The 21,558-nt window shown below is 43.1% G+C and overlaps 1 protein-coding gene across 1 annotated transcript in view; it reads left to right on the top strand.

The window, feature by feature from the left end:
• The first annotated feature begins 201 nt into the window (after nt 1–201).
• The window catches only part of LOC308650967 (general transcription factor II-I-like), a 73,903-nt gene continuing 52,546 nt past the window's right edge, over nt 202–21,558 (top strand). The window contains exons 1-6 of the mRNA XM_081297566.1: nt 202–320; nt 9,209–9,312; nt 12,831–12,969; nt 16,369–16,503; nt 17,571–17,754; nt 17,918–17,946. Coding sequence (XP_081153692.1) covers nt 9,214–9,312; nt 12,831–12,969; nt 16,369–16,503; nt 17,571–17,754; nt 17,918–17,946 — 586 coding nt within the window. The 5' untranslated portion in view covers nt 202–320; nt 9,209–9,213. The remainder of the gene's footprint in view (nt 321–9,208; nt 9,313–12,830; nt 12,970–16,368; nt 16,504–17,570; nt 17,755–17,917; nt 17,947–21,558) is intronic.

Below are 21,558 nucleotides of genomic sequence, written 5' to 3'. Positions count from 1 at the left end.
GCGCGACGGCGGGCCCGAGAGGAGGCCTTTCATGGCCAGCAAGGGCGGCTGCACAGGTTCAGGAACAGGTTCGGACTGAAAGGCCCAAAGGGTGTGTCTGCCCAGGAGCAAGCTGCTGGCCTATTCCTTGAAGAGGGGGAAAAGTTGGTTAAGGATAGAGGATGCCACCCAAAGCCAGTCTCCCGCTGTGATGAGAGCAGGCAGAAGAAGGGTGAGTACAGGGCCCCAGGTGTGCTGAGAGGAGAGTCGGGTCCACGTGGCTGCTTGCGGTGGACTGTCCGCGTTAGCCTCCTCTGTGCCCAGTTCCTGCCTCACAGTAGGTATGCTGAGTAGGAGGAAACGGGGGCTTGATGCAGATGCAGGCCTCTCTGGGGGTCCTGGCGGGCACCCCTGTTGATAAGGGGTGACTTATGGTGTTTTTTTGGGTGCCTATAAATGATTTTTCATCCCTTTTCCTCTTTTTTTTTTTAAATTTTATTTATTTTTTTTTTAGAGAGAGGTAGAGAGAGGTAGAGAGAGAGAATTTTTTTTTAATATTTATTTTTTAGTTATCGGCGGGCACAACATCTTTGTTTGTATGTGGTGCTGAGGATCGAACCCGGGCCGCACGCATGCCAGGCGAGCACGCTACCTCTTGAGCCACATCCCCAGCCCATCCCATCCCTTTTCCTCTTGATAGCAGTGGCCTGCTCTGCCTTCTAGTCCACAGGGCTCTAGCTAGCCTGTCAATCACAGCATATCCTATGCAGTCTTGTGACTAGCTACTGGTAATTGGGATTTAGGTAGGCTCAAGACACAAATGTCCAGATCTGTTGTGGAAAATTTAGCAGGAAGATGTAGTAGTCTTTTGCCTGGAATCGCAGTACAGTAAACTTAAAGATGCATGCAGATATCACATGTCACGACTGGTGACATCTGCAGAAGTGAGGCCCTGTGGGGAAGGAGTGGAGAAGAGTCTAATGATATATTTTTGTTCTTGGATCAAGCTGTGTGTGGGGTCAGTGCAGCCTTTAGATATAATTAAATGAAGTAATAAAATTTCGCTTTTTCACCTGAGTTGGCTTGAAATGGGAATATATAATCCTGTAATCCAAGATTGATAGTTCCAATTCATAGTGTTTTACGGATAAAGAATATGGAAGGCAAGGTTCTCAGAGTTGTTGGGGACAGTCATTCTTACTGAAATAATAACTAAGAATATTCTAAAATTCTAAAACAAAATTTGTGTGAAATTACCAAATAATCGCCAAGACAGGAATTTTGAAGGAAAGGTTGGTAGTAAAAGGAAAATTTGCTGGGTGCTGTGGCACATGCCTGTGACATGGGCGACTTGGGAGGCTGAGGCAGGAAGATTGCAAGTTCAAAGCCAGCCTCAGCAACTTAGCAAAGCCTGGAGCAATTGTGAGATCCTGTCTGAAATAAAAAATAAAAAGAACTGGGGAAGTGGTTCAGTAGTTGAGTGACCCCGGGTCCAATCCCTAGTACCAAAAAGTAATAATAAAAAAAAGAGAGAGAAAGGAAAAAATAGAAACATAGCTCAGTGGAAAGCATGTGCTTAGAATGCACAGGACTCTGTCAGTCTCCAGTGTGTGTGTGCAGACCCACAAGAGAGAATGGGAATTCAGATAATGGAAACGGGAATTACTTTTACATGTTCACGTGAACTTGTTTTGAAAGCTTTTTTGGGTGAGAGGCTCAAAGCTTAGAGCCTGTACAAAACTCATGGGTCAAATAGAAGTATCTTCTCTTCAACCAGATGAGACCCTAGAGAAGCATATCAGCTTCATCCTGTTTGTGGTGTGGGACAGCAGCTCCTGAGTGCCACGGGGGCTGGGATCATGGTGGTGATTCCAGGTTGGTGGTGGTCGCATACCTGGATGACCTTCTTTCCTTCCAGACATTTTGTTTTTCCTGTGCTGGGGATCAAACCCCGGGCCTCACGTGCATGCCAGGCAGGCATTCTATCACTGAGTTAAAGCCATGTGTGTGTGTGTGTGTGCGCGCGTGCGTGTGTGTGTGTGTATATATATAGGCACATGGTAATCCACAAGTAATACACGTAATCCACAAGTGCGCACACAACATTTGTGTGTGTGTGTATATATAATTCTTTTTTTTAAATTTAAAATGATCACACAGAATTGAATTGAAAATATGGGCATCTATGGGAATAAGTACTGGGAACCACCCAAAGCAGCAGAATGGACCTACAAAGACTTGAGATTTTGGAATTACCGGAGTCTATAATTAACCTTATTTATGTTTGAAGAAATGGGACAGGTTTGAAAATCTTAAGGGAGTAGCAAACTATGATATATGATGTGTCAGCAAACAGAAATCTTGTAAATGAAAATTACAAGCAAAATTAAAAACCTAATGGTTGATTTTTTAACTACAGAGTAATAAAGATGAAAAAAGAGGGGCTGAGATTGTGGCTCAGCGGTAGAGCGCTCGCCTAGTACGTGTGAGGCCCTGGGTTCGATCCTCAGCACCACGTAAAAAAAATAAAGATGTTGTGTCCAAGTACAAGTAAAAAAAAAATTTTTTTCTTTTTTTTTTTTTTAAAGAGAGAGGGGAGAGAGAGAGAGAGAGAGAGAGAGAGAGAGAGAGAGAGAGAGAGAGAGAATTTTTAATATTTATTTTTTAGTTCTCGGCGGACACAACATCTTTGTTGGTATGTGGTGCTGAGGATCGAACCCGGGTTGCACGCACGCCAGGCGCCAGGCGAGCGCGCTACCGCTTGAGCCACATCCCCAGCCCAATTTTTTTTCTTAAATAAGATGAAGAGAGAACTAGTGAAATGGAAGTTAGAAGAAACATGGTTCACTGTAGAGAAGAAAACATGAGAGACAGAAGAGGGTAAGAGACTTAAAGGGAGAACTGACATTTAATCGAGTCTCGTCGTAGGTCAGGTAGTAGAAAACGGGAGGTCTCTGTAGAGCGGATAGTTGGTGTGCCATACTTGATGAAGGGCAGTAATATTGAATAAGAAGAAATCCACACCTCGACACACAACACAGCTGTATAAAACCAAACACAACGAAAGCATCTTAAAAATAATAGCAATGAGTTCTATTGGGAAGGCTGAGGCAGAAGGGACTTGTCAGTGGCAACAGTAGAAGCCAGAGCACACCGGCCAGAGACATGGACGACCCACTGTGCTGAGAGGAAGTAGTTGCCAACCAGGTTCCTATTCAAGAAAAGAATCTTTAGCAAACAAAAATAGAGTGTCACCAGGAGGAAATTCTAAAGAATAAGCTTCAGGCAGAAGGGGTATCTGAAGTACAAGAAAGAACAAGCAAAGAATGTCATAAATGTTTTAAAATCTTAAATGAAAATCAAATTGTTTAAAAAACAGTGTTTCATTAAAATACATATACACTAAACTGAGTAATTGAGTTATATCCACTAATAACTATTAGGATCAAAAGAAGGAACAAGGATTGGAATTTGAGAGTCATCATCAGACATCAGTTTGGTAATGGACTTAGGACCTAAGTAGCAGATGAATTGTCCAAGAAGAAATGCAAATATGAAAAAGAGATTCATGTCAGTAGTAATGAGGCATTCATAGTGATTAGGTCATAGCTCTGCAAAATGTTGGGGAGACTGATGGAATCAATATGAACCAATATGTTTAATCATTTCTGCTGGCAATATAAAATTTTTGGCATCTCTTGAATTATGAAGATGTGCATGCTTTTATGTATTGAGAATTTTAAAAATACGGAAATAAAAAGGCCAAGGTAACTTCACTGAGGTGTTGGGAGACTGGTATAGTCCCATTTTGTTAGGTGGTGTGGAGATATGTAAGTGGTGCTTTTCTGAGAGGAAGAAATCTACAATCCGGCAGGTAGCAGGTGTAGTGGATCCTGGAGGCCTGCTCTTGACACTGAGAGTGTTTGGGTTCTTTGGGATTTTATTAATTTATATTGAGAATCTGTGTCCCTGGAGTCGCATGTGGATTTCCTCCTTAGCATACTGTGAGACATTTGTTCCTTTTCTCAAGGAGCCTGCCCACCAGGTCTTTTTCCCGTAGGTGCACTCTTGGACCAGGAATCCCTGGAGGTTTTATGGGAAGAATTCATGGGAGCTGGGCTGGACTCTGCTGGCTTGTATGCCCTTGTTTGACTGATCCTTTCACGACAACTGCCACCGCGATGGCTCTCGGGTCATGAGGATTTTTATAAATGTATTTGATAAAGTTTAATCTCTGTAGTAGTCCAATAGAGCTTCTTGTGGTGACGACAGTGTTCTATATATAGGTACATGTGGCTTCTGAACACTGAAACTGGCCAGTGCCACTGAGGAACTGAACTGTCATTTAATCTTAATTTAATTACTGAAGTGGCTGTCAGCTGACATGTCTGATAGCTCATCTCTGGACCGGATACTCTGGGTTGTTTGTTGATGACTGATTTTCTGCCTTACACAGTGAGATCACCCCCTCTCCCTCACCACCTCTCCATATCAAGCTGCGCAGTGGGACAGTGAGTACCTTGTGTTAAGTACTGAGGAGCTGAAAGCCTGATGCTGTGCTTACCTGTGAACCATCTCGGCTCAGTTTCCCTTTCTATATTTATTTATTTTTTGGTACATGAGATTGAACTCAGGATCACTTAACTACTGAGCCACATTCCCAGTCACCCTCCTCCGCCCCCCTTTTTAATATTTGTTTTTTTTTTTTAGTTGTAGTTGAATACAATATCTTTATTTTATTTATCTGTGTGGAGGTCAGGATTGAATCCAGGGCCTCGAATGTGCTAGGCGTTCGCTGTACCACTGAGCCACAACCCCAGCCCCCCTTTCTATATTTAAAAGACAGCATTGCCTGGAACTTTCCATCCTCCTGCCTCAAGTCTACCAGTAGCTGGGATCACAGATTACGGGCCACCGTGCCTGGCTGGAATCCATCTTTTTGTATTTAAGGTTTTACGGAGTCCACAACAGTTTCATTGATTTTTTTTTTCCTTTTTGTTCCAAGGAGTTGTTGATGAAGTTCAGAAATAAAAATCATGCTAGCTGCCTTTCTTCTGAGTGCAGAACAAAATGCCCCATTTTTCTTGCTTTAAATTTTTGTTTCATGGCTCTTCTTTGATTTTTGGCAGACCCAGAGCCTTTAGGTGCTAGACAGGTACTCTACTGCATTCTTAGCCCTTTTTATTTATTTTGTTTTGAGACAGGGCCTCACTGAATTGCCCAGTCTGGACTCCAGTTTGCCTCAGTCTCCTGAATTGCTGGGGTTACAGCTGTGTGCCTCCTTGTCTGGCTAGCCTCTTGTTTTCCACCACTGAGCTACATTCCCAGCCCAGACCTTTCCTGTCCTTTGCTGTGCTAGGGATGGAGCCCAGGCCTTGTGCCTGCTGGGCAGACACTGTGCCACTGAGCCATACCCCAGTCCTTTTTGTTTTGAGACGGCATCTTTCCAAGTTGCCCAGGCTGGCCTCAAACTTATTTTGTTATTTTTTTTTAGAGAGAGAGAGAATTTTTAATATTTATTTTTTAGTTGTCGGTGGACACAACATCCTTGTTTATATGTGGCGCTGAGAATCGAACCCAGGCTGCACGCATGCCAGGCGAGCGCACCACTGCTTGAGCCACATCCCCAGCCCCTGGCCTCAAACTTATGATCTTACAGATGTGTGTGCCACCATGAGGCTTTCCTCTTGTATGTGAAGTCGAGAGAACATTCGTAAAAGGTGAGAGGTGAAAGGAACTTTCCTGGTAAGTGCTCGATCAGGTATTTGTCTACACAAGAGGCAGTGAGCGCAGCCCCTGCGGTTGAGCTGCAGCTGGTGGTGTGGTGAGCTCAGAATCAGCTCTATGGCTTTGGTCCTGGGAGGACCAGAGCATTGTGCTTGCCTGCTGTGCCCTCTGGGGTGTCCTGGCTGGCAGATTCTGGGAAAGAGAGAGGGGAAATATAGTTAGCTGCCAGTGCTCCATGCATCGTCCCAACTGAGCCCTCTCCAGGGAGGTGGCCTCTTGGGATTGGCCAAGAGCAGCCCAGTGAGATTCTGTTGTCACCCGGTGCACCATGAGGAGAGTGGACAGCTCTGAGCAACAGGCCGCCTCCCCTGTCCCCACTGAGCTGGCACCTCCAAGGTGCTTTCTTTCTTGCTGTGACTTGGCCATCTGGCCCCAGGAGTTCCAGTGATGGAGCTGGACTGCCTGTGTGTGCCCTGAGAGAAGGGAGACAACAGTCGGCAGAAAGTTGTCTGGTTTCATGTGTTGACTTTGGTAGTGGCTCTGTGACTTGGAGAATCACTGCATTTGTAAAATGGGAACACATCTCTCTTTTCTCTTGCTGGGAAATTAAAGGAAAAGTGAGAATATGAATAAATATGTGTTTTCAGAAATAATGACAGTATATTCTAATAAGTGTCTTATTGAAAAGTAATAGGCCTTTGTTGTCTGTTTTGACTAAACCATATTTTAATACAACTCACTGAGGCTTCCTTATCCAAGAGAAAAGAAAGCGGCTTTCCGGGATCCAGCACTTGCCTGTCTGAAGCATTGTCTGATTCTTTCTAGTCATCCAGTGCACCCATTTCCAGAAAGCAGAATCTTGTTTTGAGAAACAAAATTACTTCTATTTGTCCACAGATATGGGGGAATAAGTATCAGTTGATTTTTATTTGTTTATTTGTTATACTGGGGATTGAACCTACTGGGACTCCACTGCTGAGGTACACCCGCAGTTTTAATTTTTTCTCAAAAGACAGGGTCTTGTTATGCATTCAAAGCTATCCTTGAACTTGAGATCCTCCTGTTTCAGCCTCCGAGGTCACTGGGATTATAGGTGTGTGTCACTGCACCTGATTTTTATTTTAAAGATGTATTTCCTAAGTATGTATTCTTCATTATTTGTTGAGGCCTAAAGCCTGGCTTGACAGTTGCTTCTTTTGGTAACAGGTGTTAAATCTGGATTGCAGACTTCATGGAAACAGTTCGTCCTCGTGGGATTTTTGACATGTTTTTAGGCCAAGGTGTATGCCCGCTCCCAGCTCTGCCAGTGCTTGTCAGGGTCCTCTGAATATTGAGGTTTGGTGTCAGATATTCAGGAGTTTCCAGTGAGCTAATGTACATGCAGAAATGTTTTTAGATTCCCATTATGTTTCTAGTCTTTTAGTTTTTCCATCATCCTTGTATATTGTTTTATTTTATTACTTGATATGGAAAATTGGTTAATTTAATTAAATTGCAAGAAATAGTTTTAACAAGCGTCTAATTTACATACTATTTATAGGAAACCAGATTTTAAAAATTGTTTCAGATTTTGCCTTTGAGTGTGTTTATGTAGGTTTTTAATTTTACTTTGGTTAAATATACATATTGTAAAAGTTTGTGTGTTCACTATTAGTGATCGTATAGTTCACTGGCATTGAGTGTATTCATGTTGCTAGGGAGCTGTCACCACTGTCTTATCTCAGAATCTTTTCATGGGGCTGGGCTGGGGCTCAGTGGTAGAGCACTCTCCCAACATGTGCAGAGCGCTGGTTCCATCCTCAGCACCACATTTAAAAAAAAAAAAAAAAAAAAGCTTTTCATCATTCCCGACTGTCCTCTGCCCCTGTTAATCAATAACTCCCCTTTACTGCCTCTTTCACCTGCTGGCACCCACCATTGTTTTGGAGTGGGTTACGGGGAATTGAACTCAGGGGTACTTGACCACTTGAGCCGCATCCCAGCCCTATTTTGTATTTTATTTAGAGGCAGGGTCTCACTGAGCTGCTTAGTGTCTCACCATTGCTGAGGCTGGCTTTGAACTCGCCATTTTCTCTGCTTCTGCCTCCTGAGCCACTGGGATCACAGGTGTTCGCCACTGCGCCCAGCTAACCCCCTACCCACCGTTCTTTGAATTTGAGTCTTCCAGTCACCACACATATAGAAGCTGTCCTGTGTCTGACTTAATCTACTCACTAGTGCAGCACTCCCAGGACTTACTGTGTGGAAGGCTGTGTCAGACTGCCTTTTGAAGGCTGAGAGTAGTGCTCCATATCTGCACACGGCACATTTGTTTATTCATCTCTGGATGGACTTCTGGGTTGTTTCACCTTCTGATGGTTGTGAAAATGCTGCTGTGAACATAGGTGCATGTAGGTGCTGGAGCCCCGGTGTTCAGTTCTTGTGTGTGTATCCAGAAGTGAAGTTGCTGGATGATGTGATGATCCTCTCCATCTTTGTAGGAACTGCTAAATTGTTTCCCCAGCAGCTATGCACCCTTTACATTGCAAGCAAGATGCATGAAGGTTCCCATTCCTGCATGTCTTTGCAACAGTTAATTTTTTTTAATATGTTGTGTTTATGGTGTTTGACATTTATCAGAGGATTTTTGCTAATATAAAAGTATCAGGGGCTGGGGATGTGGCTCAAGTGGTAGCGCGCTCGCCTGGCATGTGTGCGGCCCGGGTTCGATCTCAGCACCACATACAAACAAAGATGTTGTGTCTGCCGAGAACTGAAAAATAAATATTAAAAAAAATTCCCCCCCCCTCTCTCTCCCCCTCTCCTCTTTCTTAAAAAAATAAAATAAAATAAAAGTATCAGAAAATATTTCCTAATGAGAAAAATAATCTTTATGGTAGAAGACACTTAGAGTTCCCTGAGGCCCTGTGGATTCTTTCTTTTTCTAGTAAAAATTTCACCAAACTAGCCACTTCACCCACTCCTGTGCACTGCAGGAGGGGAGGGCAGGACAGAACTTTGTGTCTCTTGCTGTTTGGATCCTGGTAGAGTGTCCCCGTGTGGGAAGTTTCACCTCCTCTTTTTTCTCCCACTGGGAGAATTTTAACCAGTTCTGAGCACCTTCTTTTTTTTTGTTTGTTTGTTTTTGTTTGTTTGTTTTAATTAGTTATACGTGACAGTAGAGTGCATTTATGCACTTTGATATTTAAAAATTTTGTTGGTCCTGGGGGATTGAACGCAGAGTCTTGCACATGGAGGCAGGTGCTCTGCCTGTCACTGAGCTGCACCCCAGCCCAGCTGGGTGTCCTCTGGATTTAGTCTGGGTGGGATGCCAAGCTGAGTTCATGGAAATAATTAATGGTAGATGGGATGTGAAGAGGAAGGGTCTCTCTGAGGTAAAAGCTTTGGGGAAAGTAGATGACCGAAGAAGGGAAACTAAGCAATCGGTGGCCACCTCACGGCTCTGAAGTGTGCTGAGACCCTGGTTTCTGTCACTCACGTCCATGTTGCTTCTTTTGCACAGGGATCATGGCCCAGGTAGCGATGTCTACCCTGCCCATTGAAGATGAGGAGTCTTCGGAGAGCAGGATGGTGGTGACCTTCCTCATGTCTGCCCTCGAGTCCATGGTGAGGTGGTCTGTGGTTCTGCCATAGTTGGATAGGATTGGTCTGTTGGATAAGGTGGATTTGTTTTCTATAAAACATTAAATTTGATTTTAAAAAGAATATTTTTTTTTTACTTGTTATAAATTTAAGCTTTTGAAACCACATTTTATTACCGAACTTTAGAATGACCTTGAATATTTAATTGTTTACATTTATTGCCAGTTTTTGTGGACAATCCATTGTTTTGCAAGTGTTAACTTTGAATTTATTCATAATATTTGAAATTGTTCCAAATAAGTCATGGCGTGTGCTGCTGGTGTTTCATTGCACCTCTGTGTGGGTCACTCGGATCTTGGGCCATAAGGCCCGTAGCTCTTCTCTGTCTCATCATCTTGGTTATTATGCATTTACACAGTTGTTTCTGTTCTGCCACTGTCTATTAAATTTTGTACTGTGTGCTGTTTTTTTTTTTTTTTTTTTTTTTTTTTTTTAGGGTGGTGGTGGTGGTAGTGGTGGTGATGTGGGGATTAAACCCAGGGCCTCATGCATGCTAGGCAAACACTGTACCACTGAGCCACATTCCCAGCTCATGTGTTAACTCTTTACTCAGGTTTTTTTTTCTACCACACACAATTATAATGAAATTTTATATTCTTGCTGGGTTTTTATATTTCTAGGACAGTAGATATACATGTACAGTTTGTTTATTATGTTTTTATAGGCTTATAGCTGGAGATAAAATATTTGATTCAAAAAACATCAGACTTGGGTATTTCTGACAAACTAGAATGAAATATTCCAAGCTGGAAGAAGTTGTGCATTTTCCCTGTTTTAAGTGGCTGACCACCACCAGATACCTCACAGGGCTCAGTTGATAGTGTTGGTGTATCATGTTTTTTTTTTTTTTTTTTGGTACTGGGGATTGAACTCAGGGGTGCTTAACCACTGAGCCACATCCCAGCCCCTTTTTAAATATGTTATTTAGGGACAGGGTCTTGCTGAGTTGCTTAGGGTCTCACTAAGTTGCTAAGGCTGCCTTTGAACTTGTGATTCTACTGCCTCAGCTTCCTGAGCTGTTGTGATTATAGGCTGCGCCATTGCCTCCTGCTGGTAGATTTCTCTTTTGTTTTCCATTAGGGCATTGTTTTCTTCCTTTACTGTGTGTTTTTTTTTTTTTTTTTTTGGTGTGTGTATGTGTATGGCATTAAACGCAGGGCCTCATGTGTGCTAGGCAAGCACTTTACCACTGGACAGATCCCTAGCCCATTCTGGTTGGAGGTGTATTTTAGTGGTAGAGTACTCACCTAGCATGGGCGATGCCCTAGGACTGATCCCCAGCACCACAAGGAAAAAATTAAAGTTACCTCTTGAAGAAAAGTAAGAATGATGAATGGTCATATGCTGTAACTTCATGAACATCACTCCCCAATTTTTTTTTCTTCTTTGTGGTAAGGTTTCTTTCTGGATTTTAACCCTTCATCAGTTCCCTTAAACTACCCCTCCAGCTAAAGCACTCAGTTCTTTATACCCAGCTGTTTTAGTAAGTTCTTTTTTTCAGGGGTAGTGGTAGTAAGGATTGAACCCAGGGACACTTTACCACTGAGCCATATTCCCAGCCTTTTTTTTTTTTTTTTTTTTTTTTAACTTTTGAGACCTGGGCTCACTAAGTTGCTTAGGGTGTTGCTAAATTGCTGAGGCTGGCTTTGAATTTGGCAATCCTCCTGCTTCAGCCTCTTCAGCTGCCGGGATTATAGGTGTGTGCCACTGCACCTGGCTGAACTAAGTATTATGTAGAAATTACTTCCACTTAGAAAATTAGAGATTAATTATTGTATAAACCAAAAACAGAAGAAAGCTAGTTTTTAATAAATGATACTGAAACAATAAGCTATTAGGGAAAAAAGCTTCAGTTTATGGAATCATCATGTTCCAAGGTAAATTCTAGACTGAAAAATAATTACTCTAAGACAAATTTTGAAATCCTGATACTGTAGAAAGATGGGCAAAGAAAGGATATGATAGTTTGTAGAAAATTAGACCACAATACTCATTAGTTTTATTACCAACCAGAGGAGTATTGGTTATGATATTAGGATTTTTAGCATAGTTGCACACTGGCATTTGGTAGAATGAGGTGAACCTTCTTAGAAAGCAGATTTCAGTAGATGGTAAGAATCCTGACAGTGTTTATGCTTCCAGTGTTAGTTCTTGCTCTCTTTCATGCCACTGATTCTTTTTTTTGGTACCAGGGATTGGACTTGGACACATTACCACTGAGCTACATCCCCAGCCCTATTTTGTGTTTTATTTAGAGACGGGGTCTCACAGAGTTTTCTAGTGCCTTGCTTTTGCTGAGGCTGGTTTTGAACTCATGATCCTTCTTCCTCAGCCTCCCAGCCACCAGGATGACAGGTGTGGGCCACCATGCCCAGCAGTGGCACTGATTCTTGAGAAAATTTTTCAAGTTGCATATGAATGTTTTCTTACCAGATTATTATTGCAGTATTATTTTTAGGAGAGAAAATGGAATCTAGCTGCCTTTTCAGTAATGTTAGCACTAAATGAATCATGATACATCTGTAAAATGGGCTTTTTTGTGTGCTTTTTGAGACGGATGTTGCTGTGTTGTCCAGGCTGGCCTTGAACACCTGGGCTCAAGTCAAGAGAGTCTCTTGCTTCAGCCTCCCAAATTGCCATGATCACAGGTACCACCACCAGACCCTGCGTATAAAGGGTGCATATGAAGTTAGTAGGTAGCATACCCACCTCGCTGTGGTTTCAGTTGCGTATGCACTCCTAAAAATTTCTGGAGGTGAAATTCTGTAGTGCGTGTTAATGGGGTGGGATTTAGAACCCCTGGCTTCCTATTTCAGGGCTGATGTCATTAAATTCTCACAGTTGCATTTAGCTTTAGAGTCCCCTTGCTCATCTCAGCCCTTGCCTTGATAGGATACCCCAGCTCCCAAACTCCTCCAGGGCTATTCCTTCATAGCTCTACCCACTCCTGCCTCTCCTGTACCTCTCAGATGTGATGGAGAGAATTCCCCAGCAAGAATGTATGCAAATCTCTTTTTTAAAGAATCTCATCTATAGCAGTTTGCAGAATATTTCTGCTTTTTTCCTTAAAAATTCTTGTGTTTTCTTCTGCTTGGAACTAGTTATGAAAATTACCTACAAAGATAGGTACATTAAAATGGAGACACTTCTGTATGTGATTTTAGAGAGGAATTTCCCTGAGTCCCGATTATGCATTAAGAGTTTTTAAGATGGTTGTGGTGGCACCTGTAATCCCAGCAACACGTGAGGCTGAGGCAGGAGGATTGCAAGGTCAAGGCCAGCCTGGGCAACTTGGCAAGGTCCTGTCTCAATATGAAAAATAGAAAAGAAACCTGGGAATTGTAGGTCAGTGATAGGGTACCCTGGGTGCCATCCCCCTCACAGGGCAGAGGACAGTTTCTAGCACGAGGTCCTTGTGTCCAGCCTGCAGACACTGTGCTCCAACAGCTCTTGACGTGCAGCGTTCGCTGCTTGTGTTGCAGTGTAAGGAACTGGCCAAGTCCAAGGCGGAAGTGGCCTGCATCGCGGTATACGAGACAGACGTGTTTGTGGTCGGAACCGAGAGGGGTCGTGCTTTCGTCAACTCCAGAAAGGATTTCCAGAAAGATTTTGTAAAATACTGTAAGCAATGTCTTTTTTTTTTTTTTCTTTAGTATCTTGTAAATTTTAAATATAGGTAAGACATCATATTTTCTTTCTAATGCAGAAAGAGATTCATACTAAAAAAGCAAAACCAAAAACAAAACCTTCCTGACATGTTTATGGAAACATTTCAAGATGCTCAAATTGAATCACTGACATGGTAATGGTGCAAATACTGAAGAGTTTAAGAAAAATGGTAATTGTTTGATGTACTATGTTCCTAGTGAGGCATTACTCTGGATTGTGAGAACACATTAGAAAGAAGGTGAAGTTCTGAATTGGTTAAGTCTTTTTTTTTTTTTTAGTGGGTTTTTTTTTTTGAGTTTTGGGGGGGGACACAATACCTTTATTTTATATTTATGTGGTGCTGAGGATCGGACCCAGTACTTGATTCATGCTAGGCAAGTGCTCTGCCACTGAGCCACGACCCTGGCCGTTAAGTCTTATTCAGATAAGCAGGTCCTCCCTTCCTCCCTCCTCGCCCCACTCCCTAGACCCAGGGCCTGGCTGGTTCCTGGTGAGCTCTGCTGCTCAGCCACCGCTCAGCGTAAGGGGCTTGTTCTGCTCAGCTCTGAGGTTCAGGCCTGTGCCAAGATGTGGCCTTCCTTTGGCCCTTCCTGCTGTGGTAAATGCCTGGTGTGTGGGAAACAAATGTCTCAATGGAGCTGAGCCTGAGCGTGGAGCAGAGTGAAGCCGGGCTCCCCACACTGCCCACGTCCCCTGGTGGGCGCTCCTGACTGTGTCTTCATGGAGTTTGTCGTCTTTCCTTCAGGGGCCTCAGGGAGCTTGTTTGACCGTGGAGTGAGAACAGTAGCAAAAGTTGTCAGAGGTGTTAATCCTCGCACACTTGCACAGCGTGAGTGTTGTATTAGTGTTCAGCCTGCACCCACTCAGCGTGACAGTGTGTCTTAAACACAGAAGGAGGAGAGGAAAGGAGGGAGTGCTCACAGCCAAGCACAGGCTCTGAGATCCAATCCACAACACCTGTGGAAGATCAGGAATGAATACAAACAGGTTTAATTCGTTAACTTAGGTGCTCAATTGCATTTTTAATCCTTTTCAAAAGTCCAAGGAGTGTAGCCCAGTGGTGGAATGGAACACTTGCCTGGTATGTGGGAGGCCCTGGGTTCAATCTCTCATATCACCCCCTCCCCCCAAGAAAGATGTGTCTAGGGCTGGGGATGAGACTCAGTGGTAGAGCTTTCCCCTGGCACGCGTAAGGCCCTGGGTTTGAACCCTGGCAAGCCCTAGGGGGGAAAGCATACAGCCCACCACTGTATGTATTTTCACTCCCAGTTGTAATTCTGATCTATCTATTTTTGACACCAGGGATTGAACTCAGGGCAGTAGACCACTGAGCCACATCCCTAGCCCTATTTAGTGTTTTATTTAGAGACAGGGTCTTGCTGAGTTGCTTATTAGCACCTCGTTTTTGCTGATACTGGCTCTGAACTCAAGATCTTCTTGCCTCAGCCTCCTGAGCTGCTAGGATTATAGGCGTGCGTCACTGCGCCTGGCAGTAGTGATTTATTTTAAAAAAATTGTCAATATTTTTTATATTTTGAGAAACATTAAGGACTTGATTTTATTTATCTATTTAAGTTTGTACTGATGATGCTGTTTTGATTGGTGCTCCTCAGCTGCCGTCTGCCCATGAGTGCTCTGATCTCACTGCGGCTGTGCATGTACTCTCTTCCGCATACATCCTTATTCGGACGGTGCTTCAGGGGCTAGCTGAGGATTAGGGTTATCTGCAGCCCTTTGGTGTTCGCACCACTGAGGACATCCTGGACATCTTTGGTCCCCTCCCTCTCATTTCCTGACTCCAGATCAGAGGATGATAAGGACTCAGGACTGTCTTCACCTCCTGATTGCTCCCCAGAGTAAAGAGACAGGATGCTATCATGCTTTTTTGAATGTTCTGAAGTAGATGACCCTCCGCTTTGTTTCCCAGTGACATCATTATACTTCTTCTTTTTTTTTTTTTTTTTTTTTTTGAGACAGTCTCATTAAGTTGCTTAGGGTCTTGCTAACTTTTCAAGGCTGACCTTGAACTTGATCTTCCTGCCTGGGGTTACAGGTATGCCCCAATACACCCATGATCTAACCACTGCCCTTCCCCAGTATTTTCTGGCGAATTTTCTTTGGATGTCATTCTTAAGTTCCTAATGCAGGCGGTCTTTTTCAATTTAGGATGGAGTTATGTCCCATTAATCCCATCATAAATTGAATGTATTGTTAAGTCCAAACTGTGTCTAATACTCACTACACACCCAATTAGTCCAGCCTGCCTTAGATATGCCTGGGGCACTTAGCTTGCCCAGGCCATACCACTGGGCAAAATCCCCTCACACCAAGCCTGTCTTACACTAAGCGTGATGTATTCATGTCATTTATTAAACACTGTATTGAAAATGAGAACTGGAGTGGTGGTTTGGGTACACTTCCGTGCCCTTAGAAAGGTGAGGAGTGGAACACCAGGAGTCTGCGTTTGTTTTCGTAACTGGGTTTTGCAGATAAGGTGCAACTGAGGTCTTCTGAAACCTAATAAATAGGACAAGGAGTCAGTGTTAGAAATTCTTCAGGAGAGTTGAGTCCCTTTCCTAGTATTTAGAGAAGTGATGTCCAAATAAATATGTCACATAATTTTAGTTTTCTAGGGATGACATTAAAATTAAGAACTGAAATTCATTTTAGTGATTTTTTAAACCAATTTTTTAGTTATAGATGGACACAATACCTTTATTTTATTTATTTTTATGTGGCCAAGGATCAAACCCACTGCCTCATACATTCTAGGCAAGTGCTCTACCACTGAGCCACACAGCCCCACATTTTTGTGATTTTTTAAAATGTAATTTTACTATCTAAAGTATTATTTCAACATGGAGTGGAATCTAGACCTCTTGAGGAGGTGCTCTCGCTGCAGCTGAAGGCTGGAGCTGGGGTGCGTGCTGGCAGGCCTGTCTCCCCCACTGGGCACCAGCCCGTGTCTCTGAGACCTGCTGTCCTGGCGCTCACCACACACCCTGGTCTTGCCTGCCACATCCTCAGTGCCACGGTATCTAGTGGACTTGAGTTTGACTTTGCACATCTAGAATTTTTTTGGGATGATTTAGATTTTTTTAACTAATAAATTATTTATCTTTTTTGTTTAAACCGCTAGTAGCTAATGTGTAGTATTTTTAGTTTACGCTTACATCAGAGTTGTTTGCCATTTCATATGAATTTCATGCAAGTCTTCTAGGTTTTTATTTTAAACGTTTCCTCTTTATCCTTGTCTTCATCGTAAATGTTAGAATACAGGAAAAATATTCCTACTAGCAGCCAGATAGTGGGATGAGAGTCATGGCCTTCACGTTGCCCATTGTTTTCCAGGTGTTGAAGAAGAAGAAAAGGCAGCCGAGATGCATAAGATGAAGTCCACACCTCAGGCCAGCCGGATGAGTGTGGACGCCGTAGAGATCGAGACGCTCAGGAAAACAGTTGAGGACTATTTCTGCTTTTGCTATGGTAAAAGCCATGCCCCTTGATTTTGAAAGATACATCATGTGGGAGTTTTCTAAATGGTAGATGATGTCCTTGGCTCAGCATTTCTTGCACACATTCTTATAGATTGAGCAGGTTGATTCTCAGATACGGGGTGATAGTAGAAAGAGCATTTCTTTGCATCTCCATTTCCTTGGGTGTGCAGCACTGGGGACAGACCGGGCATGCCAGGGTGGTGCCATACGTACCGCTGAGTCACATCTCAGCTCTCCATTTTCTTTTTGGTACTGGGGGTTGGACCCAGGGGCACTTACCCACTGAGTCACATCCCCAGCCTTGTTTTTACTTTTTATTTTGAGAAAGGGTCTTGCTAAGTTACTCAGGGCCCCACTAAGTTGCTGAGGCTGGCTTTGAACTTGTGATCTTTCTGCCTCTGCCTCCCAGGCCACTGGAACCTCTGTTTCCATTTTCAAGGAACCCAGAATCAAGTGTAGCTTTTAGAGTTGTTCCTTTTTGTCAGTAATGCTGATCTCCCCAATTTCCTGCAAAATCGCCTTCTGTTAATCATGTGTTCTGCAAAGCCTGTCAAAGGAAATAGTCAAACGTGGGGTGGGGCGTGTCGGTAAAAGCTGCTGCAGATTGAGTCTTCAGTCTGGGACTCATCACCGGTCAGCATAGACAGGCTGACAGATACACCTTCTCGGGGCCAAAGTTTTATTTACCTACTTAAGTGTTCAGAATATTAGCTGAAATTTTTCAAGTTATCTTATGGAAATAGTTGGATTTGTCAGGTTTTTATGTCCTGAAACTGAGTTACATATGACCAGAATGTGTTAAACCAGCACGGACCATCTTATATGACAGATATTGCAAGAGATCAGTCATTTTTGCTCTCCTTTTGTGTAAATTTTAGGGTTAAATTTCGACCCTTTGGAATCTGTATCATATTTAAAACTAACAGGACTAAGACCCTGTAGTATTTCAAAGTGGTGCTGAGAATGGAACCCAGTTCCCGCCTCTGGTGATAAGCTTTTGATAGTTTCTTACTCTTAGTCATTTAATGATGTTTATTTTCTTTACTCCTTCCTCAGGGAAAGCCTTAGGCAAATCCACGGTGGTGCCTGTCCCGTATGAGAAAATGCTTAGAGACCAGTCGGCTGTGGTAGTGCAGGGCCTTCCAGAGGGAGTCGCCTTCAAACACCCTGAAAATTATGACCTTGCAACCCTGAAATGGATTTTGGAGAACAAAGCAGGGATTTCCTTTATCATCAAGAGGTGATGTGCTTTCCTCCTTCTGGCCCATCAACAGTTTATTCACATAAAGTTGAATATTCACTTCATTTTAATAGTTTTTAAATTTTTTACTGCAGATGTCTATATTTGTGCTTTATAAGCCTCTTGTGTGCTTATACATGGTTTGTGTTTTGTTCTAATGCAGACCCTTCCTAGAGCCAAGGAAACACCTGGGTAAGTGACTGCTTGGTTCACACGACAGTCGACTGGGTCTCTAGGTCCCCTTTGCCAGATCTTGATACATCATGATGCTTTCTCCCTTATTCTCTTTGAGGCTGTGGTTTAGGACACTTGGGAGTGGTGTCTTCTGAGTAAATAGTGAAAGATTCATGAGCTGAAAAAGTAGAGGCTAGTTTTTTATTTTCTGCTCATTGCTCTGTGCTGGACCCAGGTTTTATGTTGGCAGTGGGTAAGATCGTCTACTGGATCTGTTCCTCTTGCTCGGAATGTGAGTGGGACTTAAATTTACCTTATGTTCATTGAAATGGCAATGCATCACTGGGCACCGAATTGGACGGCAAGGAAGACACAATTGTGTACAGCATTAAAGCTTTTGAGTGCTTGGGATTGGGTTGTAGCTCAGTGTTAGTGCACTTGCCTAGCATGTGTGAGGCACTGGGTTTGATTCTTGGCACCACATATAAATAAATGAAAAAAATAAAGATCCATCAACATCTAAAAAGAAAATTAAAAAAAAAGAAAAAAACAACTTTTGAGTGCTTGTCATCTGCTGGAGGGACACATCCAGGTAGGTGACAATTGTGGTGAGAAATAACATCCCCACCAGGTGCCAGTCTAGAGGAGCATAGCAGAGGCAGGATCCCTCACAATTCAGCAAGGGCTTCAGTGAGAGCCGGAAGATGTGCCCGGGAGAACGAGGAGGAGTCCAGCAGGACTTCCTTTAGGAGCATGTGGCCATTGCCTTTGAAGAGAGAATCCTCTTTCCTCAGCTTCCTGAGTTTCTGGGATTATAGGCGTGGGCTGTGGGGCCAGTTATTTGAGACTTTTCAAAAGTTAGATAACCTGGGGCTGGGGATGTGGCTCAGGTGGTAGCGCGCTCGCCTAGTATGCATGAGGCACTGGGTTCGATTCTCAGCACCACATAAAAATAAAATAAAGATATTAAAAAAAAAAAAAAGATAACCAGTATCACTGGAAAGCTCTAACAGAATGCAAAGAAAGAGTCGTGTGTACACACTCACACATGTATTTTGTTCTCTGTTATACGATCTTTTAAAATATTTTTATAATGGTGAAAAAATGATTAATTTCGCAGTACTAGGGATTGAACCTGGTGGCACCTGACCACCGAGTTCCATCTACAGCTCTTAGTGTTTGTTACTTTGAGACAAGGTCTTGCTGAATTGCCCAGGCTAGCCTTGAACTTATGATCCTCTTACCTCAGCCTCTCCAGTAGCTGGAGTTATGGGTGTGTACTACTGTGTCTGTTATCTTTATTAAGGTGTAGTTGGAAACTCAGTCATTTCAAATGTAGAATTCCATGGTGTTAGTTTGCAGTCTTTAAAATTTTAAAACAGGGATGGGGATGTTGCTCAGTGACCGACCAGTGCTTGGCTACCATGTGTGAGGCCCTAACACCCCAAGAAAAGGAAAACAAAGACAGTGCACACTAGGTGGGGCGTTCACACCTGTAATTCCAGCTCCTCAGGAGGCCGAGGCCTGGGTGACTAAGTGAAACCCCGTCTTTAAAAAATAGAAAGGGCTAGGGCTCAGAGTGTGCGTGAGTAGAATGGCTGTGCAATATCAACGTATATCCTTTTTTTGGGGGTGTTGGGGGGGTACTGAGGATTGAACCCAGGCTCTCTCAACACTGAGCCCCACCCCCAGCACTATTTTGTATTTTATTTAGAGACAGTGTCTCACTGAGCTGCTTAGCACTTTGCTTTTGCTGAGGCTGGTTTTGAACTCACCATCTTCCAGCCTTAATCTCTTGAGCCACTGGGATTACAGGCGGGCGCCACCACGTCCAGCTCAACATATATCTTTTTGAGATGAGCTTTTTCTTTCTTTAAACTGAGTTTAATTACCTTGAGAGTCAGCAGTATATCAACTGAGTATATCAACTGTCCCTTGAATGTAGTAGTGAACCTCCTATTTATCCATTCTCTGTTTGAAAGACATTCCAGTTGTTAACACTATTAGCATTGATGCTGCTATAAACATACTGGAGCCCGTTTTAGTCTGGACATGTACCTTCATTTCTCTTGTAGAGATATTTGTAGGACTGGAACTGCTGGATCTTAGGGTAAAGTTGCATTTCACTTGCAAGTAAATGCCAAGCTTTTTACCCATGTGGCTTCATCATTTTACGTTTCTACCAATAGTGTGGACGTAGCCAGGTTCCCCATGTCCCTGCTGGCTTGTTTTGTATTTTGGTCATTCTGATGGGTGTGAAGTACTATCTCATCTTGGCTTTGATTTGCATTTGGTGATGGTGATGGTGATGGTGGTGGTGGTGGTGGTGGTGGTGGTGGTGGTGAACCCAGAGGCACTCTCCATTACTGTGCTACACTCTCAGCCCTTTTTATATTTTATTTAGAGACAGGATCTTGTTGAGTTGCTTAGGGCCTTGCTAAGTTGCTGAGGTTGGCTTTGAACTCCTGATCCTCCTGAGCCACTGGCATTACAGGCATGTGCTGCCTGTAAGGTTTTTGGACTGACCTTTAGATCAGTCTTTTTTTCTTTGCCTGGGGATTGAAACTGGGGCCTCACCCGTGCCAGGCAAGCACTCTTGTCTTGAGCTGCACTCCAGCCCCAGTCTGTCGACTCTTGGTTTAATGTGTGCATGTGACATGAGGGGGTGGTGTTAATCAGTCTTTTTTTGAGTGTATTCAGTTATTTCAGAATAAGTTAGTGGAAAGACTGTCCTTTCTCCCTGGGTTGCCTTGGCAACTTGGTTGGAAGTCAGCTGACCCTGGCTCTATTTCTGGGCTTTCTATAGAGAACTGTGCTATATGAGCATCAAGACAATTCACCTCTTCTTTGCAGTCTGAGTGCCTTTATTTCTTACTTATTGCCTTGGCTGGACTCATCAAACAATAATGGTGACAGTAGAAGTCTTGTTCTTTGTATCAGCAGGAAAGCTGTCAGTTTTTATTATTAGGTTGGCAGTTAACTGGCCTCTCTATTTTTCTGTATGACCTCTTAAGATTGAGAAAGATGAGTTATTGTCATACTTCAGTTAAAATTCAGATTTAAAATTTTTTGGTTTTGTAGTACTGACAATTGAATCCAGGGCCTTGGTAATGGTTGGCAAGTGCTATAAATTGAGCAGTACCCCCCCACACTTTTTTTTTGGTACCTGGGATTGAACCTGTGGTTGCTTAACCACTGAGCCACATCTCCTGCCCTTTTGCATTTTTTATTTAGAGACAGTCTCTAAAGTTGCTTAGGGCCTTGCTAAGTTTCTGAGGCTGGCCTCAAACTTATGATCCTCCTGCCTCAGTCTCCCAAACCAGTGGGATTATGGGCATGTGCCACTGCACCTGGCTCAGATCTACTTTTCTTTTTTTTCCCCAGATGTTTATGTAGCTTTATTTTATTCTTTATTGATGTGGTGCTCAGAATTGAGCCCAGTGCCTCACGCATGCTATGCAAGTGCTCTACCCCAGCTCCAGCCCCTCAGACCCATTCTTAATAACAGTGTACATCATCATCATTCCTTATACACCCACAGGCTTTTCCTGGCCTCTTCAATAAGTGGTATATTTTAGTATTAACTTCACTGACAAAAATAGGAGTGTTTTTATAAAAAGAAAGGTGGTG

This window comes from Spermophilus citellus, assembly GCF_964194105.1.
Source record: "Spermophilus citellus genome assembly, chromosome: 6".
Classification (NCBI taxonomy): Eukaryota; Metazoa; Chordata; class Mammalia; order Rodentia; family Sciuridae; genus Spermophilus; species Spermophilus citellus.
This window is presented reverse-complemented; position numbering and strand designations above follow the sequence as displayed.